The sequence below is a fragment of the Castor canadensis genome, chromosome 4 (genome assembly GCF_047511655.1).
Source record: "Castor canadensis chromosome 4, mCasCan1.hap1v2, whole genome shotgun sequence".
Classification (NCBI taxonomy): domain Eukaryota; kingdom Metazoa; phylum Chordata; class Mammalia; order Rodentia; family Castoridae; genus Castor; species Castor canadensis.
In genome coordinates, this window is record NC_133389.1 from 149409300 (window position 1) to 149433651 (window position 24352).

Genomic DNA, 24352 nt, shown 5'->3' on the forward strand with positions numbered 1-24352 from the left:
GTGCCAGGAATTCAGAACAGTATTAACAGCCAATGACCAAGAAAGAAAGATATGAAAAGTGTTCCAGTTAAGAATTCTTAACTGGGCATAGGGCTCACACCTGTAATACCATCTACTCAGGAGGTAGAGACCAGGAGAAATCACTGTTCAAGGCTGGCCCAGGCAAAAAGTTGGTGAGAACCCATCTCAACAAATAAGCTTGACACCTCCCAGCTACACAGGAGGTATAGGCAGGAGGATAACTTTCTGAAGCTGGGCCTGGGCAAAAAAAGTGAGACCCTACCTGAAAAATAACTAACACAAAAAAGAGCACCTGCCTAGCAAGTGTAAGGCTCTGAGTTCAAATCCCCGTACTGTCCGCCCCCAAACTATTAAGCAGTTATTCTAGCTGGCTAAATAATTCTCAAGTGAAGTTAAAAAAAAAAAAAAAGCAATTTCACCAATGCCAGTGATACATGATTTGTGAGCTATATTAAACAAGAAAATGACAATGGCACTAGTGAACATCATAACAATATTTTTCCAGCTTCTGAAGGGGTAGGGTGTAAATTTTAAAGGAAGGTGTTTGAATTCGATTCTTTATTTGGGGGAGGGGAAGAGGCAAGAGTGGCAATCTCTGTGTCTGAGGTCTCACATGTGCCTCTTTAGCATCCCATGATAGGCCACATTCTGTCTAATTTTTACAAAAGTCAGAACAATCTGACAGTTATGGTTAGTGAAAATATTAGATGTGCACCAATAAAATACTACCTCAGCATTTTTTTTTTTTTTTGCTTTCTGGATGTAACCACTTAATAACAGGACTTGAGAAAACTGCCCTGTGTGAATCAAACACATAAAAGTACAAATATTCCTTTTATAGAAAGCAAATCTTGAACAGAGCATTGTAATCAACTACTCTGGTTAAAAGACGAAATATCTACCATTACCACACCATTGACATATTATAGGTTAACTGGATAAACAAAGTCAAATGATCAAAGCAGGGGTTTTTCCTCAGACCACCAGGCAGTGGTCACTGAGCTCTAAGGAGTAGCAGCCAAGATCCCTTGTGGCTCAGTGCTTAAAAAGGTGTCAAATGAGAGCTTATCAAACACAGCCTTCATTTTCATCTTCATTTAATTTCAGAGACTGGCCTCTTTGGTGTTGTTTTCTTTCAAGAGAAAAGATGAAGAAATTAAATGCTGTGAGGTAAAACTTTCCCAAAGGTTAACAGGCTTTCATTTCTAGAGTATTCTTTTTAAATTCTAAACCACTTGTCATTTTGTTATGGGGATGTTGGTTTTACATCTTCCACCATAATGATCTTACTAACTGAAACAAGATAAGGGAAGACTTTTGCTTCTAAATTTTGTGGCAGGTACACCTAGTGAGAGGCTGAGAGCCCCCAGGGCTAGCTACTCTTATTTAGACCACAGCTTCTTCAAGAAAAACAGTCCCCTTCTCCCAGGGTGCTCAAGATGGTCACTGGGAAGCAAAGTTTCATTCCTAACTCCCTGGGGCAAAGTAACCCAACTGGAGGTTCCTTTTTCCACAAGAAAGATTCCTGTCTCCAAGCTATGATGACCATTATACTTCCATGAGCCCAGTTATTAAGTATTCTTATCTGCTTGGACTCACAAAGCAAGTTCAATTTTGTCTCCATGCATGCTGCCTTGGCTTTTCCCTATGCAGGTTGTCCTCAGATGTGGGAAGTGACAAGTCATTATACTTTCAAATGTGAATTTATTTAAGAGTGGATTTAACTTAGTAGCTGAGGACTCTGTACAAAACAAACATACTTACAAATGCCATTAGCTAGGAATTAATCATTAATGCTCTCGACTGGTTTTCCAAGACCAAGCCCCCACTAGTTGCCCCAGCCAAGATGATAGACTTCTCACTGACTGCCTCCCTCCTCTTAACCTCTACATCTAGCCAATTCTAAGTACTACTCATTATTTCTTTTAAATAGTTCTGGGATAAATGTTCCTCTTTCCATACAAACTCCCATTGCTGTAATTCAGACCCTTACGGTCTCTTGCCTAATTACCATGACTTCTTCCCAACAGGTGTCCCAACACAGAAAACAGAGCATCGTGCCAAAGGCCTTCAGTGGCCTTAGGACAGGCTGAAGTCTGTGGAGTGTTAAGGAAGATCTGTTACCTTACTGTAGCTTGTGCTCTGCCCCTGTCCTCACTCCTCACCACTACCTTGTAAGGGTGTGCTCAAACAACATCTGTGTCTCTGCTGTGCTGCCCCCTTCATGGAAAGCAGGGTGTTACTGTTCTCAGGGATTAAAACTGGCAAATTGCCCATTTGTTTGTGTCTTCTCCCTCCCCAGTCTGCAGAAATATTTCTACTATCAACACAATTCAAAAGGCCTCTAGCAGACAGCTTCTATGACAGGAAAGTTGCTAGAGGCAAAATATCAAACAACAAATAAAAAACTAGGGAATCCATGTAAGACAAAGAAAGGGAAACTTTAAAAATAATTGGTAAAAGCTAGATGTTCTGAAATGGATCATATGAATCTCAATAAAACCCTGAGTGGGTACTGGCTCCCAACTAAGTGAAATGTGAAAGAACATTGCTGATCTGCAAACTGCTATGGAAAACACTGAATGTTTTGTCCAAAACAAATATTAAATGCCAAAATTACTTTCTTTGGAAAAGAATGAATAAAGTTAACCTATGTGAAGAACAATGAGAGAAAAGTAACAAAATTAACTCAAAGTAGGCCTTGCCCCCACTTTGATTCAACCTCTATAGTTCCAATACCTCACATTTCAAAGTGGCAAATGGTTTAAAGTTCCAGCCATAAACTGTCTTTGTGGCCTCTTACCTGCCTTTGTAGCTTATTTGTATTTTTATCAAAATCTGTTTTTAAAAATATTCAACTAAAACTAAATAAATCATGGAAGTTAAGCATAGAAACTCTAGAAAACAAATGTAAACTATCTCATTTATACTGATAAAGATCAAAAAGTGTTTTGGCATTTGAGAACATTTTTCTTTTAGGTACAGGGCTTGTAAGGTATTATACAATTATCCTTCCTGAGAGCATAGTTTTTAGCTTTGTCAGGATCTCTGTTGGAATTAATTCAAGGCTGAGCAAAGAATTCTATCAAAACTCTATTATCATATTAACATACTTGATCATGTGTGCCTTCAAGAATCCCAACTTTCTATTTCTGAGAAGAGAACAGATTTAATGAAATATTTTTAAAGAAGAGCTGGTAAAGGGAATATTTGTGAAATGCACCGCCAAAAAAGGCAATTCATATGGCAGACACAGAAAAGGCAAAATTTACCACATATACTGGAGTGATGGGTATGAAATAACCATCTCTGAATAAACTCTACAAATCAATATGGTCCTGTCGGTCTAGACTCAGAATGGTATTGCCTAAAGGAAATCTCTAAGGTCAACCAGCAATTAACCGAAAGGTTTTGATTGAAAATGCTATTGACTGCTTTCATATCAGACAACTTCCTGGCTATTATACTTCATGGGCTTAAGTAGGTGCCAGGACATTAAACTGTCAATAATCTATTAATACTGGACTGTTAGGCTCACTCGCCCTGAATTTGCAGGCAAATGTATTCAAGCCAAGTACCTGCTCAGAACTAATGCAAATTCCCCAACCCTGACATGGAAATCACATCTTCATTACCTTCGAGCTTAAACGCCTGGTAGTGATGACTGAGCACAAGAAAGATATGCAGCTAAGAAATGCTTATTCTAAGGAGCTAACAAAACATTTGTTTTCTAAGAGATACTAAAGGGATAGAGAACATGTCCTGGAACTTGCCTTGCTTTCTATGCCATATTTAACAGTTCCTAAATGGAGTGTAATAAACACTCTACAAAGAGAAATGAGAAATCCTTTAAAGGGAGCCTTACAGGCTCCTGCCTTTCAGCATCTGGAAAGCAGTTATACATGGGGGAGCGGCGGGGGGGGGGGTGGTGGTGGAGAACTTTTGATGAATTTAATAGAGAAAAGCACTTTAATTAAATGCTGTCAAAGTGGATTGTATTAATGACTATACACAAAGGAATTTAAAGCCAGCCAAGTTTATTTAGCAAATAGAAAGTGGGCTTTCGAAGCCTGCAAGTATTTATGTTTCTGCACTTGCAGTGCATCTTGGAGATGATGGTGCCCAGTGAAACTGCTGACTTATTAGATAGGATTTTATTTATTGTACATTATTAAAGTTTCAAAGGCCTTGGGGGAATTAGTTTTCATTTTCAAAATGAAACACTGTGTTTGATCAGAAAGGGTTAAGAATGGAGAGCGTTGTCCCTTGATATTTTTTTTTTTTGTCCCTGGAACAGGTGACTGGTGGGTGGGAATGACCATCTTTAGATTCAGCCAATCAAAAATTCACTTCACTGGAAAGTAGTGGCAAAGGAATCAGTGACCACATTTCTCCCCTGACTCTTTCCTTTGTCTTTTCCCCCCAGTAATTTCTTACTAAACATAATTCATTCTATTGCACATAGCAATAAGCTGAAAAATGACCAAAGCTCTTAACAATGTCCATGAAAATTTGGTTGCCATAACTTTCTTAATCGAAAACACAAGGAACACAAAAGTTCTAACAAAGCAAAAGATACTAAATGTTTGACTTGGGGCAATAAGAAAAAGGGATCTTCCTTAGTATCTTCTATTTGGGGCTGACCACAGAACAAACCTATTATTAATGATAATATTTTTAAGTAAACAAAGAAAACATGAGTCTTAATGCATGAATACTGTAAAAGATTGAAAAGCTGGTCTGGCTGGAAAATACTGTGTGTATATCAAAATGATTTTCTCTGCCATTTATAAAAATGAAATTATGCATGATAAGCTATTATCGATGATATGCTATAAGGGTAAGGGATTTTAAGGAAATCCATTGGAAGCTAAGGATTGGCCTTTGGTCTTCAGTTACTGACACCATCATGTCTATGAGATCAGAAATCACCATCATGATTTAACACATCCTTCTTGCAGTTATATGTATACCCTTCCAGGCTGTCTTTAGATTTTAACTCAAAACATCAGAAAGGAGGATAAGGGAAATGTGAGGATGAATGGGAGAAAAAACAAGACACAATACCCAGTACCTATTTCCTTTCAAGAACAGAATACCAATCACCAATGGAGACTTTCAACTTTATAAATAAATAATCTAATTTTTAATCCTCCCCTATCTGAGCTATTTATTAATATCATATGTTTGGTCTATGTCTTTGTAGTCCTGGAACTTACAAGTAACTCTGCTTTTCCCATCTGTGCCAAGATGTTTCAAACTAGTCTTTGAAATGCTGTAAGTGCAGATGAATGTAACATAAAATAGAAACTGACGTCACACACGTTCTATGTGTGAAGAATGGCAACACGGAACATTGATGACATTACATGTCCAAGTAGTATAATGTACCACCCTGTTTCATGTGTGCAAACATACAGAGATTCCTGAAGTACAGTGTATGATCTCTAGTCTCTGTTCTGGGAACTCAAAATACATTGGTTGATTTCTTACAAATAAAGTGGTAAGAAAACTCCTTCTTTTCTGTTATACCAATACTCCTAACATGAAGGAAGATACATCAAAGAATTGTCAACTGTTAGTACATACATTTGATCCAGATTATGTTTTCCAAGGCAAGGAATCATCCAATTTACTTCTCTTTTTACTACTAATGAAGTGACTATATTAACTTATTATACCTACTGTTTATTCCAGCCCCTGTCTCTTTGGAAAGTTTTCAGTTTACATGAAGTCCTCAAATAAGAACTCCTCTCAAGAAAATCTTTGCCAGCTATACATCTGACAAAGGATTAATAACCAGAACATATAGGGAGATCAAAAAACTAAATTCCCCCAAAAATCAATGGCTCAATGAAGAAATGGGTAAATGACTTGAACAGAGTTTTTTCAAAGAAAGAAGTACACATTGTCAAAAAACACATGAAGAAATGCTCACCATCCCTGACCATAAAGGAAATGCAAATCAAAACCACGTTAAGATTATACCTCACTCCTCTTAGAATAGCTACCATCAAGAACACAAACAACAACAAACGTTAGCGAGGATGTGGAGGAAAAGGAACCCTCATGCACTGTTGGTGGAAGGCGCCTCAAAAAAGTAAAAATAGAAATGCCAGTTAATCTAGCAATCCCACTCCTAGGGATATACCCAAAGGAAAGTAAGTCAGGTTATAATAAAGGCACCTACACACCCATGTTTATTGCAGCACTATTCACAATAGCTAAGCTATGGAAACAGCTAAGATGCCCCACTACTGATGAATGGATTAAGGAAATGTGTTATTTATAGACAATGGAATTTTATTTGGCCACAAAGAAGAATGAAATTATGTCGTTTCCAGGTAAGGGGATTGAACTGCAGCACATCATCTTAAGTGAAGTTAGCCAGGTTCAGAAGGCCAAGGGCCACATGTTTTCTCTCATGTGTGGAATATGGACATGATACAAATTCAGCAATATTATTAAAAACAGGCCACATGAAGGGGAGGTCACATACAAAATAGGAAGGGTAAAAGAGAAGGTGAATATAGTTGATGTACTTCTGATACAAGACTGAATACAGAATTTTTATACATGTTGAAATTACCATAAGAAGGGGACTAAGGTAGAAAGGAGAAAAATATAGGAGATGAACCAATTTGCATTATAACACATATATACATGGAAATGTCACAAGGAAATTTCCTGTGTAGTTATCTTAAAGAAACAAAAATTTTTTTTCATTTATAAAATCAGAGAACAGAAGGGCGGAACAGGTCCTTGGTACCAGTGGGAGGAGGGAAGAGGTGGGAAAAGGGCATAGGAGGGGGAATAGAGTGCAAAAACTGTATACAAAGTATGTAAAATGGAACAATGAGAACTGTTGAAACTGTTCCAGGAATGGGGGAAACGGGGAAAAAGGAGAATGATAGAGGGGCTGAATCCAAGTATGATATATTTGATACACTGTAAGAGCATCTGTAAATGCCACAGTGTACTCCTAGCACAACAACAACAAAAAAGAATTCCTCTCAAAACTGTACCCCTAAATTATACCTACCTGGAAATGTTTAAAACTGGCATACCACAATTCCTCCCACTCTGTCATTCTACCACACTTTTCAGTATACTATTGACATAAATTGCCAAATAGATAGATAGATAAACAGTTATAGATATATGTAATGAGAAAACTTTATTTAAAAACGATTTGCATGTGGATACTGCATTTATACAATATGTGCTCCTCTTAGCACATTTTATTCATTTAATTCATAACAGACATAAGAAAAACCTTTCCACACCCTCATATATTTGTCTTTAAGAGCACACACCATAGATTTTAGCTCCTGCAGCTTAGAGTGCTTTTCAAAAACCAATTTTGAAGTGCACTGAGTTCAGCTTGTCATATCTAAAAAAGTAACACAGTAATTTGTTCCCTTGTTTTCTAATCAGAGTCCTCATATCTGCTGGGTGCTTGGTATTGGGAAATCACAGAGTAGGGACAGTTTATGCTACATGATTCTGAACATGGATCCAACCAGATACTCAGGAGAGCTTTGTACTTTGAATACAGAAAGAACACAAGACAACCCTTCTTGAATAAGAAGAAATAAATTTAAACTAAAGTGTGAAGGGGAAAAGTAGAAACAATTACTATTTAAGTAAACTGTATCTGATAAAGTGAGCTATAATACCAATCAGCCATTCAGTTCTGGAAACAGCTGACCTTTTTTCATACCATAGATTTCAGAAAAAAAGAAAAAGTAAAAAATAAAGCAAAAAAAAGTAAAAATAAAGACATTAATGTCCACAGAGCTTTAAAGAAAATTAATTGGAGTCAATTAATTGTTGTTCTGGTGAGTGTTTAACAATTGGCTCTCTGGAATAAAAAGTTCCAACTGGATCATTTTGCCAATTCTTACAAATAATACCAGCATGACCAGTTTCATGCTACCAATGGTGTAAAAATTAGTTTTCAAAATTTCTGCAAATTTAACAATAAGTTCCCGTGTGCTGGTGGTGCAGGCTTACTCTAGAACATGCTGACTCTATTGTAGAAAGTAATACCATGTCCTCCTCTGACAAACCACATGCTTGTCTGCATCCCACACTTGCTTACTGGAATCCCTCTGCCTAGTTTGACAGGTATGTCATTTTTCCATCCCCAAAGTGATTAGGATGACCCTGATGTGAAATACAATTCCTCGAAAGATTTTATATCAAAAGGTGAGAGGTAATATGATTTGTAGTGAATTAGCTCTAGAAACAACTTGTGAGGAAATTGAACTTGTGCCCTTAGAACTGTCAAACCTATTCAGTTTGCTTGATCTCTCATTTCTAGGGTCAAGTTGAGTAATAATAAAATAAATGAATTTCAGAACTTTCGCAGTTTTCCTTTAATTGAAAGTATGCTTTTCTATCATTACAAGGGGAAGTCCCAGACTTTGACTTAATAAAAATCAGCAGTAGTTTTCAGCTACATTAGATTTCTACACTAAACAGAAACAGCTGAAAGGCCACTGTAGGTAGGTTTGGCTATAATAGTTTAAAACTCAGTGGCTGGCTTTCTCTTGTAGTTGTCATAACTATCAGTCATAAGAAAACCAACCAGATCTGAGTTCAGTATGAACTCAGTTCATAATCTATTGTGTTGTCGTTAATTTGCTTTTCCAAATGCATTTGAACTTCTCAGGAGACTGTGTTTTGTTTTTTGTTTTACACTCTCAATAAAATTCTCAAATGGGAATCAGAAACTATGAATCTACCCATAAAATGAGTGTTTCAGATAAAAAGAGTCTCTGAGATCACCTAATTCGTGTTATGACAATTCACAAAATGGTAGAAGGAAATGCTGAAAGAAACACCTCATCTAAACTCACATACTCAGTCCTGTGACTGAAGTCATGTCACCTGTAGGGTCCTTCCCTTTTTCCTCCTATTGGGCCAGAGGTTTGCTGACATAAAGATAGAGAGTAAATTTTACTAGATAATTTTTATAAGTAATCTTTATAAGATGCTCTGGTTCCTGAAATAATGCATAAAAATCCTAAGAGAGCAACAATCATACAAAAAAATTAAATACTTGGGAACTGTTATGGTTTATTGTCATTGCTTTTTATCAGTGGGGAGACAAGGAAGGATGCACTTTAACACACTTTCTACCTTACCATTGTTCACATTTAATCAGTTTTCCCCTTCACAAAATTCATAAGCCATTGCCCACTATTCTTCCAAGTTGAAAAACAGAAAAGGAGTTTTTCTGGTTGTTGAAAAGACAGAAGACGAAAGACAGCAAGGAAGAAAAGGAGGGAGAGAAAGAGGGAGAATCAACAGAAAAATAGCAAGAACACCTTCTAACAAATTCCACAGCAATATTTAAAATAAAAGACAACTAATCTTTATGTTTAAAAGTATTGTGTTTAGTCTTATTTTCTTATCAGAACATCAAAAAAAGGACAAGATGTCAAAACTTTTACATTATAACTGGTTTCATTTAATATCACCAGAAGGAAAAGTACATATGGAAACGTACATAAGGAGTGCCCTGCTGTCCCCAAACTTGAAATATCAATCTTCTATTATTCTATCAATCTTCTATCTTCTATTATTATAGGCAAAGTATATCAGTGGTTTTAGTGGTCTCTGAGCACTGGGCAGTTCAAAAGCCTGTATGTGTGAGGACTCTAAATTGATGTAAGTGATACACATTCCAGTTCTTCCCTTTACCTACGAAGCAGCGCACTGGGCAATGCCTTACATACTGTTACAGGATCTAAAAAAGTGAGCTGCAGAGAATGTGTAGCAAGAGTAGAAGAGCAAGCTGCTCGAGAGACCAAGGTTCTTAAAGTTTCCATAGAGGAAGAGAAGACTGGGAGAAGCAGAACCCAGCTATTTGACATTTCACTTTCAACCAGCTAATCCTAAATGTCGGATTGGGGAAGGTGATGTGTCATGAAGGTTCAGCCACTCATAGGGGTAACTCTGCATGTCAGAAACAGCAGAACAAATCTCTGTCCCCATGGTTAGCTAACTCTATTCATTAAAATAATAAGCCTAAGGCACTGGGTATGTAGCTCAGTGGTAAGAGTGCTTGCCTACTATGTGTAAGGCCCAGGGTTTGGTCACTAGCACTGCAAAAAAAAAAAAAAAAAAATAAGCCTAATAGAATATTGAGCCTACTCTAAAGAAATATAATTAATCACACCCAGAGAAGACTACTATAAAAATTTAAGGTTAATTTCTCTAAGTTATTTATAGTCTAGAAACTATACAAGGAAGTACATGATAAATGTTAAAACAATTTTCAGTAAAATACAAAGGCATAATACTATGGATATACACAGAACTTAAAATCATCCTTGGACAATGGTTTCCTTATCCATGTGGACTACTTATGTGTCTGTAGACCTTTACATTTAAAAATAGGTCACATGAATCTCCCTTGACATGAGTTTATACTAGACTGCTTGTTAATCATACTTGCAACCATATATGCTGATAAAAGCAGGGTCTTAGGGGCCATGCTTTACTTAATAGGACCCCAACTTTCTGGTCCTATGGCAGTCCACCTATAGGTTACCTACAAGTGAACTACAGCCAGTTGGCTTTCTACTTTCCATTCTTCTTGAGATTATGCTAATACTTTGTCCAGCAAAAGCTCTTCCTTTAAAATGTGGTGCCTTCCAAATCAAGCAGTCAGATTACCATCTGGAAATTTAATAGCAAGAAAGTCTACCTTCATGGGAAGAAGGTAGACCTGTCGGTTTCCCTCTTAGGTGAATTTGAAGTGGGTAACAGGAAGTGGGTTTGGTAGAGAACTGAACAAAGATCATGAGAAAGAGCAGGGATCAAGGGCAGGCCAAGGTTTTGACGAGGCAGAATTATAATTCAGAGAAACTATGAACAGTATGCAGAAGTTACAAAACAGACAAACATGTATCAGTAAACGGCAAGTCAGGTGATGGTTGGAAGAAAAGCTTGATAGAGAAGGAAGCTGATATGGGGAGAAGGTGAATCCATAAACTGCACCTGGTGAATTCCCAGCTCCAGGTTCAGAGAAACTTAACCATACTCAGAGTATGATGTCTGGATTTTCATGAAATTCTATCACCTCCAGTTTCTTTTACTATATCACCAATAATTATGCTGAGATTTCTATGTCTCGTAAAAGAAAAAAAAAAACTTTTATGAAACTTTAAACAAACAAACAAAAAAGGCAGGCAGGCCTACTTTGCCAAAATGTCTTGAAAAAAACAAGGATACAGTTTAAACCTACCACTCACTACAGACTCTAGTGAGCTGCTTCAACTTGCTGAATTTTCACTAAGGGAAACTTGTCCCGTACACTTTGAAGGAAGGTGAGTACAAGATGGAGGTGTCCCTCTCCTAGAATAAAAAGCACTGGTTGCACGTGACTTCCATGTTTCTCTATATTCTTGCATGATGAATTTAAAATTTTAGACATGTTGAAAAGCTAACCAATAACACAGAAATGAAGTGTAATAAATGTGTGCAGTATACAGAGTATTAATACGAAAAAGCTAGTGCGGCCCCTCTTGGAAAATCAGGACCTTCTTTGTACCCAACTGCTGCAGTTTTTCATTAAAAGTGGCAAGTGTTAATTCGCTTCTTTCCTCAGGACTAGTGTGGGGTTTCAGAACTCTGGAGCCACATTCAAACAGCAGGCTTTAAATAGGATCTTGGAATGACTCCAAGGTAGAAAAAAATTCTAGTAACCTGGTTAGAGAATTTGCAAACATCCTTAATCAATTAATTAATTAGCTTATTTGTTTTCCAAGAAGCTGCTCTCTTGTAAGCAAATTCATAAATCAAGACTCAAGAGTCTTGAGTAGGAAAGTAAGAGTGAATGCTCAGTGCCAAAAGGGAGATTGTAAATGCCCTTAAACATTAACAGTGAGAGTCACATTCTAAAGTTACCTAAAAAATGTGACAGTGGCTTAATGAAAAGTGGAAGTTTCAGTCATATCAGTTCTTTGACATCACACCAGTGAGTTAAAGGTATTACTGTATTAAGTGTGCTATAAAAAGGTAAGCTTACAAAACCAAATATATCCAGTAGAATAATTAAAAATAAAATATACACATAAGCAACTAAGTATAATACCAGACAGCTCATAGTAAGTGTTGGGGGAACACTGCCTGTTGCAATTTAGAAGTTCTTTCCAGCATACAAATAAAAGTCAGACTCGAAAGCAGACAGATGTGAATTTAAATTCTCACTTTGAGCAACTTCTTTAAATTTCAATTCCTCATCTGTGAAAGTAGATTTTTAAAAAACAACCAATCTCTTGGTTTTTCACAATAGTTAAAAATGATAAAATGTAAAAAATCTCACATTTGAAGAGTTTGGCTTTCAAAAAAGCTAGTTGATGCCAGGGAATAAAGGAAAGAAAAGAAAGAAGAAAGAGAAAAAGGACGGCAGAATAAGTTCTACTGTTATTACTACTGGATTGTGTATAGAAAAATTCAGAACAATGTATTTAGAGAAATGCATGATTTTTTTATCTTACACTATTAGGCAGCTAATGGTAAGTCTATCCAGGATTCACAACTCCAGCAGTACTGCATTGTAGGCCAGAGCGTTTCTTTAAGGGAACTGTCTTGTGCATTGTCAGATATTTGGAAGCATCCTAGGCCTTCACCTAGTAGACACTAGTAGCATCCTCAAATTCTAACAGCCAAAAATGTTTCCAGAAACTGGCAAATACCCCATGAGAGAAAAAGTTATTCTGGTGGATACCAATGATAGAGTGTCTGTGACTTAGGAAAGGCTGAGAATTCCACATGAACAGCAGTCCAGACGAGTAAAGGTATGATGCTGGTGTGTAAATGGCTGTCACAGGCCAGATCTCACACTGTTACTCAATGCACGACATGGAATTTTAAAGCAAGTACTTGTCGGGAAACCACACAGCAGTAAGCTCAAATTCTTGAACTCACAAAATAAGCCATGGAATACATGGTGGAGGAATACAATAAAGCAATAAAGTACAAACTGCACAGACATGAACACTTTAGCAAGTGCTACCCAGTCAACCTCATTCTAGTGAGGTCAGACACAGTTTGAGCAATGTCCTTTCTCCTCTACTGCATTCAGAAGAAAGCGTGGTCAGAGGAAATACTGGATGCCAAAAATGCCTGTGTTTTCATTTAGCAGGCAAGGCTCAATGACAGCTTTGCCTTTTCCAATTGTAAAATGGAGTTGGTAATAATGAACATCCTGACTTAACCAGTTTCTGATTCTAAGCTGAGGCTATCCATTCACTATAGGGCCTCAGGTCATAATAACCATGAGGAAGAAAAATCGCTGCAATCACAAGAAATGATTTTGTCCCCAACCATTTGCAGAAAAAAAATAGAATTTATTTCATCTTTTTCATGGAATGTTTTGATTCAACTTGGTTTGCTGTACCATGTCTTACCTCAGTTGATCTTTGTGCTATCTACACTTGGACTAGAAATATTATGTACATTAGTATTTCTCAATTTATTTCTCTATAATCAACCCCCAAAGAGCTTTTTATACATTTTTCCTAATCATCTTCCTTCTTCATAAATTGTTAACGTCAGAAATATACTGAATATCTCTTTGTGTATCAATTCCTTTAGAGGACCACAAACTATTGTACACGTAGAATTTTTATGCTCTGCAAGATCCAACTCATCCCATGAGGCATTACTGTCCTCACTGTGGATCTAGGTGTGAATGGATTTAGTGTACAAGTGTGTTCAGAGCCTAGAAGATTAGTTTCTACAGGGCAGTACCTAATTGGTGCTTCTGAAGAGACTTAGAATACCAAAAGAAACCTGGAGCTGCCAGATAACTCAACATGACCTGAAAGCTATACATTCCCTGGGGAGATCAGAATTCCCAAGGAGTATCCATGTCATCACAGGACAGCCAAGTCTCTAGAGCTGACAACACTCCTCCATGGCTTCAAGTCCAGTGTGGGTTCAACTATAACCTTGCTTATCTCGAAGTGAAATTCCATCACATAGATATTTATTAGTAAGCATGTAAAAGATTGTATTAGGAGTTAAAATTTTTTTTAAATGGTATCTAATGGCTACCACCAAAGAAATAAGAGTGATGGGACAAGGGCATTTGTGGTTCTGGTATGGTCCCTTCAGATATAGAGGTGGTACCATGGGGCCAGGTGACCTTCTAGGGCAAATGACATAATGAGTGTGAAGTCTAAATAAATGAAGTGGATGGGATGTATATGTGTGTGCAGAGTGTGGGCGATGGGAACCCAGATGGCAGGATGGTATGTGAGTGCCCTGTGGAAAAGGCCTAGCTCCAGTCATATGGGACTCTGGAGCCTGGCAGATCAGATCCTCTCATTTTCTTGATTTTATGTGGACTCTCCTGATTTTTAAATGTGGGCTTAAAAGAAGCACATCTGCAGGCCACACAAAAATGTCCATGAAAAATTTCCTCTCTTTTGTAAAGAGAAAGGCTGTGACTCTAGGGACCTCTCAGCATCACAAAAATCCCCAAAAGAGGAGGGCAACAGACAGCTCCTTTGATCCAGAACATTTTGGGGACTAATGCAGTGAGTAATTTTGTACCAAATCACTACCTCTCACCTTCACTATTTAAGAAAAAAATCAGGCTGGGCGTGACAGCACATGCCTGTAATCCTAGAACTTGGGTGGTAGAGACAGGAGGACTTTGAGTTCAAGGTCTGTGTGGGCTACATATCAAGATCTTGTCTCATAAAAATAATAAAGAAAGAAAGAGAGGAGAAGGGAGGGAAGGAAGAAAGGAAGAATCGGGGAGTAGTGTACCCATATTACCTAAAGAAACATTAACAGTACTCTTCCTTGACGACAGTAAGGAGGACTTCTGTGTATTTTAATATGCTGCAAATATGAGAAGCTCTTAATCAGCACTGGTTTCACTCATTCTTAACAATTTAGTGATGGCACATTTTCTACCTAATTAGACAAATGCAGCACTGCCAAACTAATATTATGCTACATATGAATTTTTAAATTCCTAAAACATGCAAACAAACATATCACTCTAAAAATATAGCTGATATAAGTGAATTCCAGCCCTAAGTTTTCAATGGTTTGGCTTCTGGTCAACATAGACATTTTTTAGTGGCTTGGTATCTCTTTAAATATAGTCCTCCCCAAGTCACAGAGGATGTGCCAGCTGTATTCTCATCTTAAGAGTTCTGCTGACTGGTTCCAGTTATTTTTCCTCATTTTTCATATTTGACTGTAATAAATAATTAATCCACAGCTTTGTATTTTTATGACAAAAATAAATTCAGCAAAGCAGTGTCACTCAGAAACAGGCACAATGCAAAAAAAAAAAAAAGAATTTCATAGTAGTGGTGGGATCAAGGCCAATGGCTAGAGCAAATTCAATGTGCAGTGTGCTCTTTAGCCACGATCAGAGTGATAGGAATAAACTTTAACAGAGTATGAGTTTCTCTTAGCTATTAAATATTATCAGCATACTCTGGTTCTGACATACTAACACAAAAGATAATAAACTCATAAATTAATTGGCTGTTGACTTCTAAGATTTACTTCACTCAAACTGGTCAACTCTAAGATACAATACTAAGTTAAATATCCATTCAGGTACCTATCTAAAAGTCCACACAGATGAGAATTTCTGGACAAGGAACCCAGACAAGTATGGTATGGGAGTGAGTTGTCCTCACTCACAATAGAAAGTGGGTTTGCATATTGTTATCTGAGATTCCTTTAAGTTTCCATGTATGTCAACATCATATAATTGAAACGAGTCTTTCACTGAGATCTAGAATAAATCACTCCTGGACTGAACTAGGATGGATCCTGAAAGACAAGTCCATGCAAAGTCAGTGGTTCCTAAAGGTCTTGTTTGGTCTTCTGCTTGTTCAAAACAAAAGTCTGGACCTGATCACATCAAAACAGGGGTGGAAGGAGGTGAGTTTTTCATTCGGCTAAATTTCCATAGTTGGCATGATCTTTTATTTAAGGCTATCTATTTCACTGACTGATATGAAATTCGAGAGTATTGTACTTTATGGAATGATACTGATAATAGATGGAGGCTTCTCTTGAATTGTTCAAATCTATGTATTTCTAAAATAAAAGGTCAGTGAACCTGTATTGGGCCCCTCTTTAATTTTAAGAAATTAAAATCTCACAGTCTGTTAACTACTGCTATGTGACTCAGTATGTAGGTCTAATTATCTATAGGGAGGGACCTTGGTGTTTGGATAAGGACCTACTCAGTAAAGGACCAAGACAGGAAGGAGGTGGATGGGTCCTGCAGGGTAATCAACCCTATGACTCTGTCTCACAGGAGTGGGTAGTTGTGCTACTTACTAACTGTGCAACCTGCCATCTACCCACCTGGGTTCACTGCAGACTTTTTATAGAGACCACCTTGACAAGTCCCTGAGTCTGACAATTTGAGCAGTTTACTTTGTGACTTTGGTGTGAGAAACTGACTAATGATAGCATGAAAGCTTTGACTGAGAGGTCAATATTTGGATGAAAAGTGACTTGCTGGACCCATTCACTTCTGGCTCCTCCCAGGCACAGGCAGGTGCAGCAAAAAGAAAGTAGACACAGATAACCAAGGGTATATTTCACCACATCCTTCATTGCCTCTCCTAATTTATCTTTATTGTAAAACATACTTTCTTCTTCATCCATCCTCATCTCTTCCATTCTTCACGCACATGTGTACACACAAGTACTCTTGCCTCAACTTTCCTTTTCTACACAGAAGGAATGTCAGAAAGAGAATGTAAAGAGTCCTCTTTGGTGGCAGCTGCAACTGAAGTTATTGGGCAGCTGGACTGAACCAATGCGTGGGCAAAACTCTGGGGAATCTCACCACGGAAACCCTAGTTAATGCTTCTTGAAAGCAGTTGATTTGAGATTATAAAAAGAGTCAGTAAACTCAATTACTTTCAGAAGGAAATATTATTTGCTTCAGTGAGAACAAAAACTAAGCCAAAAAAAAACCCCCATGTTACCCAAATGAAGGCAGATTTCTAAAAGAGGAAACCAAAGACAATAAAAACTCATTTTAAAATCTAAATATGTCACAATTTTTCTCAAAGTTTTGGTTGGGTTCAAAGGTATTCTTCAGGTCACATGGCAATTTCTTTTCTTTCCAATCAAACATTCCCTGAGGAATTTGGATCAGTTTTTCTTTAGAAAACAAACCGAGGGAGAAGCTGCTTTCTGATGAGGAGACTTCATTCTCCTCAAGTGTGGCGTCACAAACTTGCCAGGAATGGGCTCAGGAAAGCAGCTGCCTTTGGCCTTTCACTTCTTGCACATTTTTCTCTGTTCACACCTATCCAGACACAGTGCCCACTGTAATAGCAGGGTCCTCTCTCTTGGGGGACAAGGCAGGAGCCCTCCTCTGATGGGAGGTGGTGTGGTGTACACTATTTTTTTTTCCTTTGGTTTTACTGGGGTTTGAACTTAGGGCCTCATGCTTGCTAGGCAGGTGCTTTCACCAGTTCAGCCACTCTGCCAGCCCCTGGTGTGCTACTTTGACCCTGGAAGCTGCTGCAGGCACAGAGAGCCCTGCTTGGGATGGGGGTGGGGGTGGGGCTGGGGGGAGAAGCTGACCTGCACTGGCTCAGGTGGGAGCTGGACCACATGCTGCATGCGTTCACTATGGTGATGCCGTGATTCTTCCTCATAGATCACGTCCCTCTCGTGCTGGGGAAGGTTCAAGAAGCGACGGATAGTGCAGAGGTTCTCCCAGAGGGTGCGGTTTTCTGGGCTTGGGTTCTCTTTCCAGCGGAGCAGTTCGCAGAGCCAGCCCTGGAGAGAGGAGTTCACTTGAGTTAGTCTGCAGAGTGCAGAGCAGTTGAGTGGGCCTGGACCACAGTCAGGTGCCAGCCCACTTGTTCACGTTTTTCTGTAAAATTGATCCCACCAACCTGGGGAGCTACTAAAACAGTGTGACTAAAAACAATCAGTGTCCATATTGGGGGTCACGGCAATGCCCATGACCATTCACTCTTGTTACCTGTCACTCTTCCTGTAGAATACATTCTCAATTAGTTCCTTTCTTTCTTTTTCCTTTTGGCAGTACCAGGGTCTGAACTCAGGTCCTAAAGCTTGCCAGGCAAACTCTACTTGAGCCATGCTCCCAGCCCTTTTGATTTAGTTATTTTTTTTAATAGAGTCTCACATATATGTCCAGGCTGGCCTAGACTGTGATCCTCCTTATTTATGACAAGCATGGACCACCACATCCAGATTTTTATTGGTTCTTGCTAACTTTTTGCCCATACTGGCACTGAAAATTTTCCTGATCTCTATCTCATGTGTAGCTGGGATTACAGGTATGAGCTATAGAGCCCAGACTGCAGTTTCCTTATTTGAAAATTCCTTCAGATACTCGAACAAGATTATAGTTACTCAATTCTTAGAAAAAGTAATTTTTATTGTTCAGCCACAGTTTTTACACCTTACCCAACAAGTTAGTATTCTACTCTAAGAACGAGTGAAGATGAACAAATATGTATTATGAGATAAAAAACTCTAAAGAAGAAAAAAAGCTGTGTAGGTAAAAAGAGCAGTGGATTCTCCAAGGAGGAAATAGTCCTACAATCATTAGTAACTGCAGAACAAATGCAATAGCTTTAACTAGAATGGAAACAAATGTATATTTGCTCCATCTCTGAATGCCCTGTGCTGGAGGCCCTCTTAACCATCAGCTTCCCACCACAGCCACACCTGCAGGAAGGCAGGCAGTTGGTCGGGCTGCACCTGCAAATGTCTGCCTCCCAACTTTGGCATCCGGATGTTCTCTCTCTTGCAACTGCATGAGAAAGAAAATGTAATGCAAATAATGATGGATTATATGAAAATAATACAGAGGATGCTGTCAACATCGCTCACTGACTCATGTCAAAATATTTTACCCAGTAGCTTTCTAACCCATCATTCCCAAGCTATGTCGCTAATTTTAAAAACAAGAACTGTCCCACGGTATGCCTCTTGCAAAAAGAATAAAAATTTTTCTAAAAAGGTGCATACATGCAATTGACTTCATGAAAGATAAACCCCAAGCCTCAACAAATTCTGTATCATAACTTGTAAGCCAATGAAAGTTCCTGACATGCAACATAAAAACCTCGTATACTATCATGAGCCGTTGTTTGTCTAACTCTCCACTGTGTCTTCTGCCTTTACCCAAAAAAAAGGCAAGATTTGATTATCTCCGCTGCATCAGCCAAGACAGCAACACCAGCTGTTCTCATTGTGCAGCCTCTTCCTCGCGGCCTCCATGTTAATAACCTGATCATTCCATTTTCTCCTTCAACTGCCGGCTGCAGCACCGCGAAGAGACAAAAACCCAGGCCCATCTGCAGCAGCTGTAGGCACTGAACTGTGAAGCCACTGGGGATTTATAAACTAATCTGTAACACAACACTGCCTTGTTTTTACAAGTGAGAGGCCACATTTGCGCAGACCTGATCTTTTCTTGCAATAAACTGGGAGCTTGGGAGAGTTAGAGGGTTAGGAAGAATGAAAACAAGATATCTTATCATTTGCTTGGAAATGTTTTCCAAGTATTTTCATAGATTATTTTTTCAACTTGATTAAGGGACAGGTAATGGTTAATTTTCAAGGTACCAAGTATATGAAAAAATGAAGATAAATTTTTATCCCTACCACAAAATAGATGTTATTAAAAACAAAAATCTCCTGGTCCCAAAGCATTTCCTCAAGGGTTTCTTCATACAAAGGGAAGAATTCTTGAAATGGAAAATAAACCATCTGTGGAAAAAAATAAGCTTCTATTTCTCTGTCTTTTCACAGATCTGAATAAGTCTCCAACTGAATTCTTTCAAATGTTTCAAACAGGTATGTTTAACATCTCCCAGGGGAAGCAATAGCATGGAGACCAACCATTGAATGGAAAATAAAAACAAAAACCTACATCTGTTAAAAGATGAAGTTCTGAGATACCCAGACCTGAAGGAAGATAGCACCTGCTGTCTTGAGGGATGAATTGCATTGTTAAGCCACAGCTTGAAAGGAGACAGGTGGCAGCTGAGTGGTATCTCCACTTACGACACTTGGAATGTCTTGCACAACATTCATTGCCACATTTGATTTATATGTGCTGTTATAATCTGTACTCATTACAATCACTTAGAACAACACATACAGTCCTCGTTATGGACTGTGTGCTATCTGCCATCAGTCTTTAAGAAGTGTAGTGCTCAATTTGCCCACTGACATCCCAGGTCTTGACCTTGAAGCTATTAGGGAGCAGATTAGACACAAGTGTGGTCATGTGTGCAGACATACGCAAACCAAATTAATTTCTGGCACAGGGAAGTACCCAACAAGACCCTGTTCTTAGGGCACTAGAGAACTTCCTCAAATCCCTGAAGAGCTGAGCTAACAGCATGTTTAAGGGAACCCAGTTTTGAAGATGAAGCACATTCATGGTATTTAGAGGGTTATTAATCTACTTTCCCCACAAAGTGTTTGCTTGGCTGATCAGATTAAGGGATGGAGCCTTCAACAGTGCACCCCCTCCACAGCAGGCCCCAACAAATCTGTGATACTTCACAGCCTTGGACATATTGCACCATGTGTACCCAGCTGCTTCAATAATTAGCTTATGAATGTATCAGCTGGTTCTGTGATTTTTATAAATAATAACTAACCTACAGAGCAGAAAGATTGTGGGGAGCCTTACAGTTGCACAAAATCATAAGGTGCTCCTAATTCTGACTTGCTCTTGTAACTAAATGCTGAGATTTCCTACTAGTTGAGCCCCTATGGCACCATTTATAAATATTTATTTTGTATCTAAAATGGAAACATTTTTTTCTCAGTTTTCTTCATGGCAGCCATGATGTGCTTTCCCCTCGCTCTGACTCGCTTGCTCCCTCCATGAAATCTATTCTTCCACCTCACTTCCCTCTCACCCACCATCTTTTTATTCACATGACCCTTCCACAGCCCACTTGGGATGCTTCTCTCTGTTTTCTCAATAGGATCTCTTAGTAGCTTGTTTGGTGGCTAATGAATGTGTGAGGAAGTGCCATGCTGTTGCATGAACACACGTGTGTAACTGTCACTGAACTCATCACAGAAGAGATAAAGGGTTCCTACGTTGGGATTTTTTTTCATTTATATAATTTTTGCATGCCATCCAAGAAAGTTTTGCAGTATCAGGCAAAAAAAAAAAGTGTAAATGTCAAATAAAACAGTGACAGATGACAGTATTCTCTATTGAATAGCACTGTTTCTGTCGTGCATGTTCAATGGGAACTCATGAATTATTAATAAGCAAATCTCCTTTTTATGTTAAAAATCTCAAGTAGGTTTTTTGTTGTTGTTCCCTATGTGTTATGTGGAGCACTCCAGGAGAATTATTCTCATTTCAGAAATGCTGATACAGAAGTTCATCTGATTTTCAGCCTTGGCCAGCTCTGCAAGTGAGCACTGTGAATCGTAGACCACATACCCGTTTGTGACTTCTCCCTTAGTCTGGCTGTAAGTTCTGATCACAGGTTGAATATTCATCAGTAAGTTTAGCTTTTGCAGTCTGATAAAACTGAGACTAAGTGACTCATACATGTTTGAGCACTGCTAGCAAGCGCAGAAAGTATTAAACTTGGAGCCCTGAGACCTGACTGCTCTGTCATTAAATAACCGAATGACCTTTGGGTGAATGGTTTGCCTGTTGGAGCTTCTGGATGCTCAACTGTGAAAGGAGGGGTTTAGAAAAGATGGTCTCTAAGTTCCTTTCCACTTTCACTCTCCATCATCTGTTACCTACCTTGCTACTTGTCCTAAGTAGCAGAGAATGGTTAGTCAGCAGAGTTTAAACTACAAAGAAGAAACTACCTTCACCAACTGGTCGAGATTAACATTACTAGAGATGAGCTACTGACACATCAATGTTGTGATACAATGAGCCATAAAGGACACAAAATCACATCAGTGGTAGTCTTGCCCAAAATGTATAGCCACAGTCAAATCATGAGAGAACATCAGAACAGCCTAAGCTGAGGGGAGCTTGACAGAATAATCAATCAGCTTTTCAAAGGTGACAAGGCCATAAAAGGCAAGACTTGGGGGCTGGAGGCATGATTCATGTGGTCGTATGTCTGTGGAGCAGGTGTAAAGCTCTGAGTTCAAACCCCAGTACTGCATTAAAAAAAAAAAAAAGGCAAAACTTAGGAATAGTTGTAGACTGAAGAAAATTAAGGAGAATTAGAAGATTTGACAACTTGATGCAGTGTGGTTCCTGGATGGAATCTGAAATCTTGGAACAGAAATGGACACTAGTAGAAAAATTGGCGAAATCAGAATGCATTTCTAGTTTAGCCAATAGTATTGAAACAATGTTAATTTCCTGGTTCTGATAACTGCACTATTATCACTAATTATCCTATAGTAGAGTAAGGTGTCAAATTAGAGGAAGCTACATGAGAGACATACAGTACAGTACGATTAGCCCTTCTGTACTGTTTTTGCAAGTTTCCAAGTCTAAAATTAGTTCAACATTTTAAAAAATCCAGAGACTATCTAAAACTTATATAGGAAAATACACATGGAGCCTAAGTGCAATTATACCAAGGGATTCACGACTAAAATAGTCTTTTACCTTTAAAATCTGTACCAAAGAGGGAACATACATTAAAAGACTGCTTCTTTATAATCGATGGTTAAAGAGTTCCTGAACATTCAGTGCATAAGCAAATAATAGTTATTAACATCTCATTTTAGTCATCTCATCAGCCTCTTAAACAAATCTATTTCCCTCAGTAGAAAAAACAACTCTGATCACCCACCCTTTCTAACTGCAGGTGAGATGACACTCAGACCAGTCAAGATACAGCGTGTTTATAATCCACATGTCCATGAAAGTTGCATACCAATCGAAATTTACAAAGCAAATCATGTTGTAAATGCATTAGGATTCCTTACTACTTGAAGAAATGTATCACTAATTCTGTTTGGAAGATGAGTAATAACTCCATAGCTTATCCTTTAGTAGAATGACAGTTTCATTGATGAGTTACATAAGGAAGCAACCTTTAGGTTATAATTCAAGTGCATTAGAAGAATCAACAGTCAGGAACGTAAATTGCTCGTTTCTCTCTCATGACTTCACCTGTCCCCCGTCAATTCCTCTATTGATCTTGTTCTTCAGCTGCTGCAAATTACTCCATCCCTAGAGGTGCTGGAAACACTTTCACCTCCATGCTTTCACCATGTTTCCCCCTTTGCTGGAATGTCTCTTCACTAAAGCTCTGATCCTATGAGATGTGCTTCAAGGCTCAGCTGACATGGTCTCAGCTGACCTCCCATTAAACTGGTTGCTCACTTCTGTATGACCCTCAAGCATTTTGTGTATACTCTTTCACAATATGATGACTGCTACTGTTGGAGGTGGCACATCTGTATCCCTATCAGAATAGTCAGCTTCTTGATGGGAGTGGAGGGAAAGGCTGGCTTCTTACTCATTCTAGCCTCTTCAGAGCAGGGTATGATTCCTTGCACATAGTAGATGCTTCTAGATGCTCATTAGATGAAACTGAAATTACTAGATTATATAGAAATTAGCCTAGGGCCGGCAGAGTGGCTCAAGTGGTAGAATGCCTGCCTAGTAAGTGTGAGGCCCTGAGTTTAAACTCCAGTACCACCAAACAAAAGAAGGAAGGAAGGAAGAGAGGGAGGGAGGGAAAAAAGGAGGAAAGGAGGGAGGGAGGGAGGGAAAGAAATTAACCTAGAAGAATATCTTGTAGTTTCAGAGTGATTGTTGAAAAGAACACTAATTGCCAGAAGCAATCATGTTTCAAGATTTTTTCCTATTTCTAATGCACGAACTTTTCATCTTAATCCTATCGGCTCTAGGAACCACTGAAGATATTTTAACTGATAAGACAAAGAATGAACTCTTCTTTTTTTCCCTCCCTCATTTTTTTCTATTAAACAAGAAGTTCTTGGGGGAAAAGACTATAATAAAGTCAAGAACACCACTTATCCTAGCCTAGAAATTTTTTTCCACAGTGAAATCATGGGTATTAACCAGAACCCACAATGGCCTGATAGTGGTAAAGTACATACTTCATAGGCTTCATTCTCTAGGAGCTTTCACTCTTAAAAGAAATGGCACCTATCATAAGCACCAAACTGTATTAATCATTTAAAATATGTTCTCAAATTTTTAACCATTTTCTTCTCTCTCTCTCTTCTCTTTCTCTCTCTCACTTTCTGCTGTTGTGGCTTACATGGAAATTTCAAAAGCTCTCCTAGATTGAAAATAAATGGGAAAAAGCAATATCTAGTTCACTTACAACAAATT

At 38.4% G+C, this 24352-nt stretch overlaps 1 protein-coding gene across 4 annotated transcripts in view; it reads right to left on the reverse strand.

Annotated features, from left to right (window-relative positions):
* Satb2 (SATB homeobox 2) overlaps nucleotides 1–24352 on the reverse strand; it is a 179035-nt gene that overhangs the window by 11331 nt on the left and 143352 nt on the right. For all 4 annotated transcript variants that reach the window (XM_074071340.1, XM_074071342.1, XM_074071341.1 and 1 more), the window contains one exon: nucleotides 17629–17826. In XM_074071340.1, the coding sequence (XP_073927441.1) occupies nucleotides 17629–17826 (198 nt within the window). The remainder of the gene's footprint in view (nucleotides 1–17628; nucleotides 17827–24352) is intronic.